Raw genomic sequence first — 14,374 nt, forward strand, 5'->3', positions numbered from 1 at the left:
AAGGAAGTGACCAGAGGAGGAAGCATTTAGACCTTTCAGACAAAGAAACAGTAAATTTGTGAAGAATTGATTAGACAAAGAGGTTTGGGCTAGAGGTAGTAAATGGTGGAGTAACTAGGAGATAAGGGCTAGTTTAATGAGGTTTATATGCAGATTCCTCTAGTGCTATCTCTGGGCTAAGATTCTGTCTTTATTAAAAGGAGAATTTATTTCCTGAATTTAGGCACAAAAGAGGTGAGCTTTTTCTGCATTTAGTGTTTCTTAATTACCTTCAATTCAAAATAATATTTGTATATCAAAGAGGCAAATTTTGGGGTGACACATTCTGGTTTCCTTCACAGCCCTCGGTAGGCATCCTATGTACCCTTCTAAGTGCTTTACCAGTGTTAACCTATTTGACCCCATTTTACAGATGTGGGAACTGAGGCACCAGAGATCACCTAAAGTCACATAGATGGCTTGGCAGAGCTGGGATTTAGACCCAGGAAATCTGCCCTGGAGCCAGTGCCCTTTACCCTTCTGCCATACTGCCCCCGAACAGAAGGCAGTGTGCAGGTGATACACGGGCAGTACATGGTCACGATGGGAGTTGAAACAGAGAGAAAAGTGTGAGAGCTGATTGATTAGCGTTCCCAGAAGTGCTTGCTGCTTTTGTAATATATTTGATCTGCCACCTTTCATTTATAAGCATCAAATACAATTGATGTTTCAAACCCCAATATTTATTTTATTAAACAAATAAAACAAATTGTTTCTGTGCTCAGGTACAAATCATAATTGGTTAATGAGCTAATATATTCAGTAAACTCTAAGAGGACTATTAACAAATACTACTTAATTCATTTGCAGTGTAACAAAAATACTTTTTTAGTCTCTCTGACAATTGCTGAGGACCCGTTATTTGGCACTGGAAAAATGACTTCAGGAGGAAATGTCTGGGAAGGCGGTGGCTAGTTTGGAAAAAAAATATCAGAAATTAGCATGTATGTCCTTTGGCACAGGATAGTGCAGCCAAAAAGGAGAGAGTGGCAGCCCCCAGTGACTGAGCCTGCTACTGAATGCAGGGCACTCTACCGGCACCCTATTGACCTATAGAGATTATACTGCGTTGGCCAGAAAGTTCGTTCGGGTTTTTCCGTTAAGATGTCACGAAAAAAACCGAACGAACTTTTTGGCCAACCCAATTGCTTCCTTTACAGGTGAGGTAACTTGGAAGGATTAAGTAATTTGTCCAAAGCACCAGATAGTAACTGGCAAATCTGGAAATAGATCCCATACAGATCTGGCAGAAGGCGTGTAATTTCTGGACTTCGTAGGTTTTTAAGATTCTCTACCACCAAAGTTTATTTTGCATCCTAAGTGAGGTCATAAAAAAATGAATGTGATTATTAAATGAATGGGTCTCACAAGTGTAACTGTTTAATATGCAATGGTGCTAAAACATCATGTAATCTTGGATCACTTCCTGATGTGTTAATGGTTAGCAGGGGGAGAAAAGCCATAAAATCATTATTAAGAGCTTTCTGCTCATGACAAATGACTTCTCACTTCATTAAGTTACATGGAAACTAAGAGGTACTTTATTGTTGGAAGAGGAAAAATCATTAAAGTTTTGCTTAAGAAATATCCATCGTTATGCTTTCTTAAGAGTTCATAGCATTTGGCCGTACTGGTTTTCAAGTGGTTTAGCATTTGAGTAGTAATTAATGGGTTATATTCCATTAATATAATCATGGTGTTTTAAAAGGGAGTCCAAAAGAAGTGGATCAAACTCAACAAAAATGAAAATATGGCCACTATTATCTTCTAGTCAAATAACCTATCTGAATTATTGAATTATTAAAACACATTTGCAAAGTTAAAAATTTATTTCAAGGGCTTCCCTGGTGGCGCAGTGGTTGAGAATCTGCCTGCCAATGCAGGGGACACGAGTTCGAGCCCTGGTCTGGGAAGATCCCACATGCCGCGGAGCAACTAAGCCCGTGAGCCACAACTACTGAGCCTGCGCGTCTGGAGCCTGTGCTCCGCAACAAGAGAGGCCGCGATAGTGAGAGGCCCGCGCACAGCGATGAAGAGTGGCCCCCGCTTGCCGCAACTAGAGAAAGCCCTCGCACAGAAACGAAGACCCAACACAGCCATAAATAAATAAATAAACAAATACTTTAAAAAAGAATGACTCCCTTCTTTATTAAAAAACAAAAAACCCTAAAGCCACTATTGGAAAAAAAAAAAAAAAGTATCTGCCTGCCAAAGCAGGGGACATGGGTTTGAGCCCTGGTCCAGGAAGATCCCACATGCCCCAGAGCAACTAAGCCCGTGCACCACAACTACTGAGCCTGAGCTCTAGAGCCCGCGAGCCACAACTACTGAGCGCACGTGCCGCAACTACTGAAGCCTGCGCGCCTAGAGCCCATGCTCCGCAACAAGACACCTCAATGAGAAGCCTGCACACCACAACAAAGAGTGGCCCCCGCTCGCTGCAACTAGAGAAAGCCTGCACGCAGCAATGAAGACCCAATGCAGCCAAATAAATAAAATAAAAAATATAAATAAATTTATAAAAAAATTTATTTCAAGAAAAGCAGCACTATTAAGAGAAATGGATCTCTTGAGTCTGGGGCTACTGTCATGATCATCCAAAAAAAGTGAAGTGCTTTATTTCACATGGCCCTGTGCTCAGCTCTCTGCAGCACTTGCTTCTAGAGAAGCAGCTGAACATCTGCCAGAGAGCTGCCCGGAACATAATTCTGAGTTTATTCAGTCAGGTGGAGCATCCGCATGTCAGCAAAATTGTCACATCCTCTGAAATCCTGGTCAGTTCCATTGTGCAGATACATAGGCAGGCGATGCCTTGCCAGTTTCACTGAAAATTCAAGTTGGAAAAATTTTGGAGCAGTTCTGCTCACCTGGGCACAGAAACACAGCCCTAGACCTGGCTTTGGAGTCTTGCCAACAGGGCTGAACATCTACACCGTGGATGGCACTGCAAATGAGTAGATAATACAGTAGACCCTCTCTCAGCGACTCTCCTTTTAACTTTCAGCAACTGACCAGAACTCTCCATACCTTCTATACGATGGACCAGTTGATGCCCACTGTCTGCTGCCCCCTTGACACCCATAGGCTTCCCTAGCACACCGACATACGCCTGCTCCACGGTGGAGCTTAACGATTGCCAAGAGTTAGCTGCTTCTGCCAGTTGTACTTATTATTATAACAAAGTCATCTAATTAAATATTAAATAACAAATTGGTTAAATACAAATGCATAAGAAAGACATGTTTCTCTCGAACTTACGGGACGGGTGTGGGGAGGGACAGATTGGAAGTTTGGGATTGCCAGATACACACTGCTATATTTAAAAAGTAAATTAATAAATAAGAAAATTCTTAAAGACATGTTTCTTTGAAAACTAGGTTGGAAGATTTGATAAGATAAAATTGATAGAAAACTGCTATTCAGTTAAGCGTGTCTGAGAAAACATTTTAAAAGTTAGAGGGAGGGACTTCCCTGGTGGCACAGTGGTTAAGAATCCGCCTGCCAATGCAGGGGACACGGGTTCGAGCCCTGGTCTGGGAAGATCCCACATGCCACGGAGCAACTAAGCCAGTATGCCACAACTACTGAAGCCTGCGGCCTAGACCCCGTGCTCCGCAAAAAGAGAAGCCTCCGCAATGAGAAGCCTGCGCACCACAACAAAGAGTAACCCCTGCTCGCCGCAACTAGAAAAAGCCTGTGCACAGCAAGGGCGACCCAACACAGGCAAAAATAAATAAATAAATTTATTAAAAAAAAAAAAAAGTTAGAGGGAAACATGGATTCGTATCTAGAAGGACTCTATACTCAGATTGCTCAACAAGCATATTTAAGCAATTGGCCTGTTTCAAAGAAACTCAAACTGGAAATGTCAGTGGTGCATTATGGGTGTGACTTAGCAAGAGATGCCCTACACCTCTCAATAGCAGACCCATTCCCAAAGAAAAGACCTGGGCCCTATTTCACAACATTGAAGAATTGTTGTGCATTTATATGTTTTAAGTTAAAATAAAATGTTTAACATGTTCACGTTTTTTTTGTTAGTTTGTTTTTGATTCCTCACTTTCACTAACTTTTTCAACTAACCGACCAGCTGGCTCCAAACCATTAAATAAGCCTTCCACCCTTGTGTGGAAACAATGAAACCAAATACAAACAAAAGCTAAATATGTCACCCCTGAATATTCAAGCAAACTCAAGGACAATAATGTAAAAAAATCAGGTGCCATGGTTTTGATGACGAAGAACAAGGATCAAAGTTGCTGTTGGTGGTGATGGGCAACCAGTCCCCAGGCAAGAGGGAATTCAGAGGAGCAAGGGCTGACACGCAGTGTCCCACGCCTGACCTCTGGGTGCAGCCGTGTGGGCTCTAAAGCTTCTTGGATCTGTGACAGTCAGTTGTTAAGATCAGACCTCTTGTATTGATTACATGTGAAATCATTGTTTAAGACCAAATCTCTGGTATGAAATAAAAGATTTGTGGGACTTCCCTGATGGTCCAGTGGTAAGGAATCTGCCTTCCAATGCAGGGGACGTGAGTACGATCCCTGGTCAGGGACCTAAGATCCCATATGCCGCAGAGCAACTAAGCCTGCACGCCACAACTATTGAGCTTGCGCGCCTCAACGAGAGAGAAGCCAGCGCCCCACAACGAAAGATCCTGCGTGCTGCAACTAAGACCCAACGCAGACAAAAAAAATAAATAAATAAAAATAAATAAATAAATAAATATAAAGTAAAAAAAAGATTTGTTAAAAATTAAATAGCTTTTCATTTTCTAATGGTCATCAAGGGCCTTGTAAAGCTGAAGATCTTGTTTAAAAACTAGTAACTCGGGGCTTCCCTGGTGGCGCAGTGGTTGGGAGTCTGCCTGCCAATGCAGGGGACACGGGTTCGAGCCCTGGTCTGGGGGGATCCCATATGCCGCGGAGCGGCTGGGCCCGTGGGCCACAGTTGCTGAGTCTGCGCGTTTGGAGCCTGTGCTCTGCAGCAGGAGAGGCCGCGATGGTGAGAGGCCCACGCACCGCGCTGAGGAGCGGCCCCCGCTTGCCGCAGCTGGAGAGGGCCCTCGCGGAGAAACGAAGACCCAACACAGCCATAAAATAAAATTAATTAATTAAAAAAAAAAAAAAAGAAATCATCCTTTCTACAAATTACCAACCATTTTCTTTATTAAAAAAAAAAAACAAAACTAGTAACTCGAAGTTATTTCATCAATGTGGCTTTCTTAGGTTTGGAAATAATGTTATAATTGGATAAGAATATACTCTTGTTTTGGGGAGATGCATGCAGAAGTATTAGAGGTGAAGTGTCATGGTGTTTACAGTCTACTTTTGAACGGTTTGGCAAGAAAGTGTGTGTGTGTGTGGAGAGAGAGAGAGAGAGAGAGAGCTGTAAAGGCTGGGAAAGCATGTTAACAGTTGGGAAACCTAGATGAGAAGATACATAGGTGTTCATTGTACTGTTTTTCAATCTTCTGAGGATTTAAATTTTTTCCAGAAAAAAATTTATATCCAAGCAAGTAACAACTAATTAGCCTTGTGTTAATTTTAACATGTGTTAAAACAGCCAAAGCTTCTAGTTTCATTCTCTTCCACTTCAATCAATCACAGTTGTTCAGAATTCATACATATAGAATCTATATACATTTATATAGGAAACATCTTAGTCATGGCAGCTCAACAATAGCCATAGACATCACATGCATTGAAATTCCAGGACCAAACTGGATGTAAACAAATTACCAGCGCTCCATCCACTCACTTATCCATTCAGTCAATCCACAAGCATTTGTTCAGGACATATTATATGCCCCGGTTGCCACTGTGAACAAGACTGGACAATTCCTTCTCTCCTGGGGCTTAGGGTCATCAAGGAAAATATACATTAAACATATAACTGCAAGTGACCCAAGGGAGCATATAAGAAGGGGGACCTGACCTAGTTTGGAGGAGTTCAGCAAACATTTATTTGTTCAAGCTAAGGTTGAAAGATTCCCGATAGTATAGAGTGACTATGACTTACTCTAAGAAATAAAATTAAGATGACCTCCATGCATCTTCTTCGGAGTTAGAGGACTGCCCATTTGCCTCCTCTTACCTGTGGTCCAGAGATGCTTGGAATCCAGGTGTTGTGTGGTGTCTGGGAGGAAGAAGAATCAGAGATGCTCATGGTCTCTGACCATGTAAAACAGTGGCCACACCGCTGTGTAAACTTGAGCCCCAGCTCCTTGCCCAGGTTGAACTTCCTCGCCGCAGTATCTGGTCCCCTTGGGTGTAGGACTCAGACTTTCCTTCCTGAGGCCCTGCTGCCTCTTCCAGACACTCTGTGGGAACATCTTGCTGGTCCTTCCACTCTTGGGGCCAACGGTCAACAGGTCCCTACGCTCCAGAAACAGAAGCCAGGAGAAACCTTGTCTTTAGGCAGCCTTTGCTTTCAGCCCAGTGACAAAAGCATCCCTAAAGTGAGGGGCATACAAGCCTGGCTACTTTCCTGGAATGAGAGGAAAAAATGGCATCATAAACAAAAAGCGGATGTGCAAATGAGTATCTCAAATGGCATAGTGTTGAGAAATCTTCAGAGAATTAGCTCTACCCTACAGACTGGGATTTTAGCTATTGGTTTAGATTGGTAGTATCAGAGTCACCCAGGGGGCCTAGTTTGATTACTGAGACCAACACTAGGATTATTGATTCAGTGCATCTGGGGTAGGGCCGAGAATTTGCATTTCTGAGAAGTTTCCAGATAATGCTGATGCTGCTGGTCTGGAAATCCACACTTTGAGAACTACTGCTTTAGTAGATATTAGCATACTAGTATACTAAATTAGCATACTAGATTTAGTATATACTTAGTATACTTAAATATGTGACTGAAATGAACACTAAAGTTTAAAAACCTAGAAAGACAAGATTAAAATAATTAAGCTAGGTATGACTTAATAACCCCAAGCATCTGGGAGGAAAAGCGGAAAAATTTAGTCTTCTAAAAAAAACCGAATAGACAACCATTGGGGAAAATATAGACTTTCCTTTTCAATTAATTACTTTACATTCATATAAATTGAGATGCGTGTAAATGTGGTAAGGATCAATGATGAGTGTATGAAAATTACTATGGACTCCCCTTTCTTGAATAACAGCATAGCCTACTGCCCTCAGCTCAGAAAATATATTCAATTAAAGAAGTTTGTGTATTCTTATTTTGATTGAACAAACAGGGTTCCCACTTTGGGAATATCTGAGGCAATTTCTTTTTCTTTTTCCTACCAGCCAGCACATCTCCTAGCCTTGCCCTGCCTCTGCTGTCAATTAATATTTTTTCCTGGGGAACATAAACTGATTTCCAGTCAATATTAACACTGCCCCAAAAAAGATAAATATATAACTATAGAAGGTGTGTCAAAATTTTTTTTAAATCCACTGTTTGAATCTATTTCTCTTTGTTCCTCTGCTGGCAGAGAGGAATTTAAAAATTGACCTTCATTAGAGTCGGCGTGTGCAGAGATGTGAAAGCTGGACTTGTAAGTGTGTCAACGTGACTAGTTAGATGGGAAAGGGTTCCCAAGTTCACAGCTAAATTTTTGGTTTTGTTTTTTAATAAGAAAAAGCATTTTGATATTAGCTTCAGTGAATTAGTTTGTTCTTTAAAATACATGATGGGTACTGATAATCTTTTCGCAGCATTGAACATTATTTCAGGAAAAGAAAACCTTAGAATTACCTATAGAAGATATCACCAATTAATATACACAAATACATATATGTTCATTTTGCTGAACCTAAGAAATTTGCAAACATTAGACTGCTTTCTACCTACAACAATGGCAATTTCATATGGCTCAACTATATATATATATTTTTAATTTTATTTATTTATTTAACCATTGTTTAATTGAAGTATAGTTCATTTACAATGTTGTGTTAGTTTCAGGTGTATGGCAAAGTGATTCAGCCATATATATGTTTTCTTTTTCAGATTCTTTTCCATTTTAGGTTATTACAAGATATTGAATATAGTTCCCTGTGCTATACAGTAGGACTTTGGTTCAACTGTATATTGTTCTGAAAAAAAGGAGAGTTGACTTGGTTTTTTCCATAAATAAATTACTTGAAATTCCTAAATACAATAAAAATGATGTACTCTCGACAGTTCTATATACATCCCACTTTTCTACTCTATTTCTATTAATAAATTGCTACAGTATCACAGGGCTCCTGCTAAATAGTGTTTGATGCTCAAAGAACAGAAAAATATGTTTGCTTTTGTTCTGTCAGTTGGGATCTATTAAGCCATTTTTAAACAAAACCCTTTCTCTTTCCCTCTTCCTAGGGCTGTGTCTGTAAAGACAAAGGCCAGTGCTTCTGTGATGGGGCCAAAGGGGAGAAGGTAAACACAAAACCTTCATTCTGCTTCTTTTCTCCAGAGAGCTCATTTAAGAATTCACACTCTTCTTTCATTCGTAGCAAAAAGATCAGCAGTATGATATTCCGTTCCCCAAATCCAATTTTAAAGTAACTGTATATAAACATAAACCTAGGGTGGTAGAAAAAGGCCTTGGAGGGGAACTTCAGATAACTTGTATAAATACCAGCAGTTACTGTAACTCTCTTGACCTGTAAAGAAAAAATAGTAAGTTAAAGAACAACAAAGTTTATAAGAATGCCTCCATATGTATACCCTATTTACATTGTTGCTAAACGCGAGAGAACAACTGAAAACAACTTGATTGCCTCACTTTGACAGAAACATTGAAACCTGCAGATTTTGTCCTGCAGCATTGGTGTGAGGGCGCCCCCTGGTGAAAGAATCTTGCAGCAGCACTCTAGCTGAGGCAAAAATTCGGTGAAGGAAAGCATCTCCATTGCAGAATTGGAGTGAAAAATGAGTGCCGTGAAATCTCATTAATTCGCTCCATTAACTTTCAATTTGTGATAATTAAGACAGAGGCAGAGCTAAAGTTTTTCCTTTGTTTACAAAACCCTTTTCTCAGATATGCTAATGAATTGCTTAATATTGAAAAATGACTGCTTAAAAATGTTTTTAAAAGAACATATTTTAAGCTCTTCAGACAAAATAATAAAAATTACCATATTTATTTTAAAATATTCTATAATTCATGTGTAGTTTGATTTAGGGTATTTCCTGAAGCTATGAAAGTAGTATATTCAGATCCATGTTGGAAAGCTATGATTCATTCTCGCATTCAAGAAGCATTTATGGAATCCCTACTCTGGGTGAGATGCTGTTCAAGGTGTGTGAAGGTAACGGAGTATTAAGAGGGGTCTAGCAAATTCTTTTCTTTCTCTTTTTATTGGGTGTGTATGCACACACACAGTGTGAAATCGCTGACTTGATCACTCTGTTTTAAAAATCAAAGTTGCTAATTGTGTAACTAGATTGACTGAATCAACCTGTGGCCTTTACTATTAAAGAGTAACCATAGGATCTATGTCCACGGGAAGATTATTTGTGGCAGAAACATGTCCCTCCCTGGGCCTAAATTACTAAATTACTCACTCATCCCTGAGGGCTTTCCCGTAATATTATCTCTTAACTATTTAGCTCACACTTTTCGTTTTGCCACTCGATATCTCTCCTGCACCTCCTCCACAAATAGCAGATGGAATTACTAATCCCTGTGTAATCAAGAAAGGACTAAAACTCATAGCCTGTGTGTTGTTCTTTCAAGCTACATAGCAATTATGCACACTCTCAAGACATTCTTGTGCCTGATTTTCACTCTCTCTCCATCCCCCAGGAAACACACTTCACCAACCTCCATCTTTCTAACTGGGCTTTCCCCTCAGTTCTTGATTCCTCTCCCTTAATCTCTGCTCTGGGTAGCTCTACCATTTGGGTAAATGTAGAGTTTCCAGGAGACCAAAGACAAACACTTTCAAGCCTACAGACAAATACTAACAGCCGAAAGTTTAGAGTTACTCTGGTACTTACTGCTGAGTGCTATTTTTTTTTAATCCAAGGAAAAAATATGCAAAATATTATCATTACATCATAAAGAAAAGAAAATGATGGTTATGGGTGTGTTTATTCCTGGGAATTGCTGTTCTGTGTGTTTATTGTCTTGTTTTGATTTTAACAGGGGGAGAAAGGCTTTCCAGGACCCCCTGGGCCTCCTGGCCAGAAAGGATACCCAGGTCCGGAAGGCCTGCCTGGACCACAGGGACCCAAGGTATGGCAGTCTGTGAGTTCAAAAAATCCCCAGTCCACTTAACCTTCTTTATGCTGACCCCAGGGCTGCTGAGAACCTGGAGAGAATTCCACATCGCAGCCAGCTGATGGACGCTCTGGTAATTTCCTGCTCCAGTCTTAGCTGGGCCCTCCGAACTGAATCTTATTCCAAGATGATTCAAATGATTATCATTATCTTCAAGCTCCCTGCTCCACCTCCTCCCCCTCCCTGAGCTACAGTCTCCCTACCTGCATCGGCCCCTCCCTTCTTTCATCCGACATGAAAGGATGAGTTCTTTTTGCCTTCCATTCAGGACCTATCCCTCTACCGGTATCCTGGTCACTGGGATTCCTACTAGAACCATGTTCTGATGGTGTGTCCTCTTTCTCAGCCATTTCAACTTTCCTTTTGATGTTGGTTTTTCTCTTTCCATCCTTAAGCATGCAAATATAAAACCCATACCAATATAAACTTCCTCTAGATCTTTCAGGTCCTGTAACCAAAGGATTGCCATCCTTTCCCTGTCTTTCCTATCTCAGTCAAGCTTCTTTAAAAGAAAAAAAAAAAACTAACCACACTGGCTGTGGTTCATCTCCTATTCACTCCTCAGCCAGCAACAATTTGCCTCCTGCCCACTGCCCTGAAAACCCGTGACCTCCAAATCACCCATGACCTCCAAAAGGCCAATGCAGAAGGATACTCTGTGTCTCTATCTGACCTGGACCCCTCTGCTTTGTTTCCAACTGTGTGGATCTCTCTCTTCTCCTTGAAACACGTGTCTTTGTTTCTGGAATCCTCCTTTCTTTGCTTTCCTCTTTCTCAGCTGGTCTCTTACACATCAGGCATCCTAAGGTTCCTACCAGAGCCTACTGCCCTTCTCACTCATCACAGATTTTTATCCTAAAGTCTGTGATACAACAAAGGGCTTTGTTTAAATAAATGCCCTAGAGGATTTGCTAAATAACTGTATAACCACTAGATCTGCTGATGGCTCTTTCCTGCTGTGGACTTAAGCCTGGGCTCTCACGCATACATTGGGTCACTGACTGCTGGTTTCCAGGAAGCTGTGAACTAACTAATAAATTATGAAAATGCAATTATAATTGATCCACACGGAGTCTTTTTAAATTTCATATGTATAGAATATTTAGGCAACATTTTCTGCTAATTTATTCTGAGTCAGGCATTGGGATATTTATTCTTGACTGGATCTCATTTATTCCTCACATTGATCCCATCAATCATGACTATAGTTACATATTATTATCTCCATCTTAGAGATGAGGAAACTGATTCTCAGAGCACTTAAGTAATTTGTCCTGGATTACATAGCTAATAGGTGGCAAAATCACAGTTCAAATCCAGTATTATATGACGCCAGAATCAAACTCCTACAGCCAAAGAAACTAAACCCACACCTACAGTTTCCAGGTAAAACTGCAAAGCTTATTATTTCCCAGGAATTCTACTTTATTGTATCTGTGTATGCTTTTTGTTTCTTCACTTCTCCTTCCTCTGATCCTAATTTTGAAAAAGTCATTCAGATTCTGGACATTTGGTGTCTGATTTCAGACATGTTTAGTGTCTGAACATTCCACTGCGCTCCTTCAGGGTGTGGCCTCGGATTTCCCTCCATTTTCCTTGTAGAATGAATTTGTCACTTCAACCCTGGACTTAGGATCAGCTTAATGCCAACTCCTTCCTTTTTATTTTGTTCTCTGCACCCCACTCTGCTGGTTTCCTTAGCATTTCTTTAGAGAAGCCAGCAATAAATTAAAATTATGGTTGTAAATACATGGTGCTTAGTATAGGTTACATGATGTGCAGGTATTTCATAAAGTTCATCCAGAAACTTATGTTGTCATGAGTTCATATGTTAAAGTATAGCTCAGAGATCTAGCCACAAATGATAATCTGATCAAAGGCAGACAATCAGAGAATATTAAAACCTGACCAAAAAGATTTTTCAGGTTTATAAATGTCCTAATTTTAAATATTTTCTATATATTCTCATATAGAAAATATGAGAACATTTATAATGGGGACGTGAAACCTGCAAGTCACGCTTCTGCCTTTGCAGATTACACACAGCATCCTGCAGAGGAGGGGGACATGGTCACACACCCAGGAATTCTACCTCAGACAGGAAAGGCTGACTTTGGCCTTGACAGTCCAGTCTCAGAAGGCTCTGTAACAACCTTTTCCTCAAATAATCAGAAATACCAAAACATACTGAAACTCTCAGGAATGATGAAAAACTTTTGGATAATGGAACTTTCACACCGAGTGGCCTCGTTAAAACAGTTTTGTTTGTGGTTATTCTCTAAGAAACAGGACCTCCAAATGTATTCATTGTGTTCTTGAAGCAAGTTTATCTCTGGTTCAGGCAGTCCTTAGTTTGCTATTTATTTATTTGTGCCCGCCAGGGACATTTTGCTAATAAAGTGTTTCTCATGCACAGAAATATTGGCTGCCATTCTCATCCACTGTTGTAATCGTGTCATTCATCCTTATCAGCCCTCGGCAGCTGTCTGGCTAATGTGGGGCTTTTCCAGCGGCACTTCTCAGACACTAATGTGAACAAGAATTATCATCACATCTTGTTGAAATGCAAATTCTGAATCAATAGGTCTGGGAGGTGAGGGAGCTGTATTTCTAACAAGCTCCCCATGAGGCTTCGGTTGGATCCCGTACCTTGAGTAGCAAGGGTATGAATGGATTTTTGTTTGTCCTTTCGGATAAATACTAGAGCGCCAATGAAGCAACAAGCAACTGAACCGTGTTAACAATGAAATAATCGCAAGAGCAAAACTCTTTGGCGTGTGAATAAAACTGGGACCTTTCATTTATGGGCTTATTAGTGCCAAATAATTGTCACAGTACTTACCTTTTGTTTTCTCCTTTGGATCTAGGGCTCTCCAGGACTTCCAGGACTCACTGGTCCCAAAGGCGTGAGGGTTAGTAGTCCAACCAGTGTAGCCTGACTGTTTGATGAAAATTCTTTTTTTAAAAAAAAGAACTCTGCACTGTAAAAGTTATACAGATGTCACAAAAGAGTACGTTGTGTGTGATACACTTCTATAGATAAAGTTCAAGAACAGGTAAAACCAGTCTATAATGGTAGAAGTCAAAATAGTCCTTACTTTGTTGAGGGTAGGTGTTAACTGACTTTGAGAGGGCATGAGGGAACCATCTGGGGTGTTGGAGGTGTTCTATGTCTGGATGGGGTGACGGTATCACCAATATGTGCATATGCACATATATAAACATTCCTCAATCTGTTTGTGGAAGATTGGAGCACTTTACTGTATGCAAATTAAACCTTAAATAATCTACCCAAGAAAGGCCAAAAACAATCTTAATCATCTCTTTTTAAAAGTTATATAAATGGAAGATTTACAAAGTTTGTCAAGCCTTTTTTTGTTTTTCTAATAGTTTTTAGTGTTCCCAATTATAGTTGCAGAACGGGGTTATTGGCATGGTAAATCATTTTTTGTCTATAGGTTGAACATCTTTAAAGAGTTTTTTTCTTGCTACCCTTTCCGTTTTCTATGTCTTTAGGGAACAACTGGGTTACCAGGATTTTCAGGTCCTCCTGGACTTCCAGTAAGTAATGAGAAAAATGTGTAAATGGAATAATAAGAAGTAAGCTCATTTTAATAAAGATGTTAAAGCAATAGCACAAGAAAATGAGTACTGATACATTTGCTACATGATGAAAATATCAGAATCACATAGTGTATTAGAGTGTGGATTTACAAGACATACAAGTCAAATTATATTTCCTGAAATACAAACAGATGGAATAGATTGGGATGGGATGGGATAGAAAAGAATAGAACAGAATAGAATAGAATGAACTCTGCTTGATAGCACAGGATAATAAGATAATAAAATAGTTACCTCTGTGCACACTTCCCTCTTCTCTCTCCTTTCCGCCAGCTTAACACAGTGTGCTAATGGACTTATTTTATACAGAAAGACCTTTTGTTTTATCTTAAATATCTGTATCTCACTGGATAATTTTTGGTTTTAATTAGCCTATTTTATTTGCTATGATTTTTATTTAAATTATTATCTAAAATAACTAATTTACTACTTTATTTAAATAACCATTTATACTTAAAGAACTATCTAAATTAGCCC

General features: G+C 39.9%; 1 protein-coding gene across 2 annotated transcripts in view; it reads left to right on the top strand.

The window, feature by feature from the left end:
* COL4A3 (collagen type IV alpha 3 chain) overlaps positions 1–14,374 on the top strand; it is a 133,794-nt gene that overhangs the window by 53,861 nt on the left and 65,559 nt on the right. For both annotated transcript variants that reach the window (XM_057551095.1, XM_057551096.1), the window contains 4 exons: positions 8,368–8,424; positions 10,139–10,228; positions 13,141–13,185; positions 13,790–13,834. In XM_057551095.1, the coding sequence (XP_057407078.1) occupies positions 8,368–8,424; positions 10,139–10,228; positions 13,141–13,185; positions 13,790–13,834 (237 nt within the window). The remainder of the gene's footprint in view (positions 1–8,367; positions 8,425–10,138; positions 10,229–13,140; positions 13,186–13,789; positions 13,835–14,374) is intronic.

The sequence above is a fragment of the Balaenoptera acutorostrata genome, chromosome 8 (assembly GCF_949987535.1).
Source record: "Balaenoptera acutorostrata chromosome 8, mBalAcu1.1, whole genome shotgun sequence".
NCBI classification, from domain to species: domain Eukaryota; kingdom Metazoa; phylum Chordata; class Mammalia; order Artiodactyla; family Balaenopteridae; genus Balaenoptera; species Balaenoptera acutorostrata.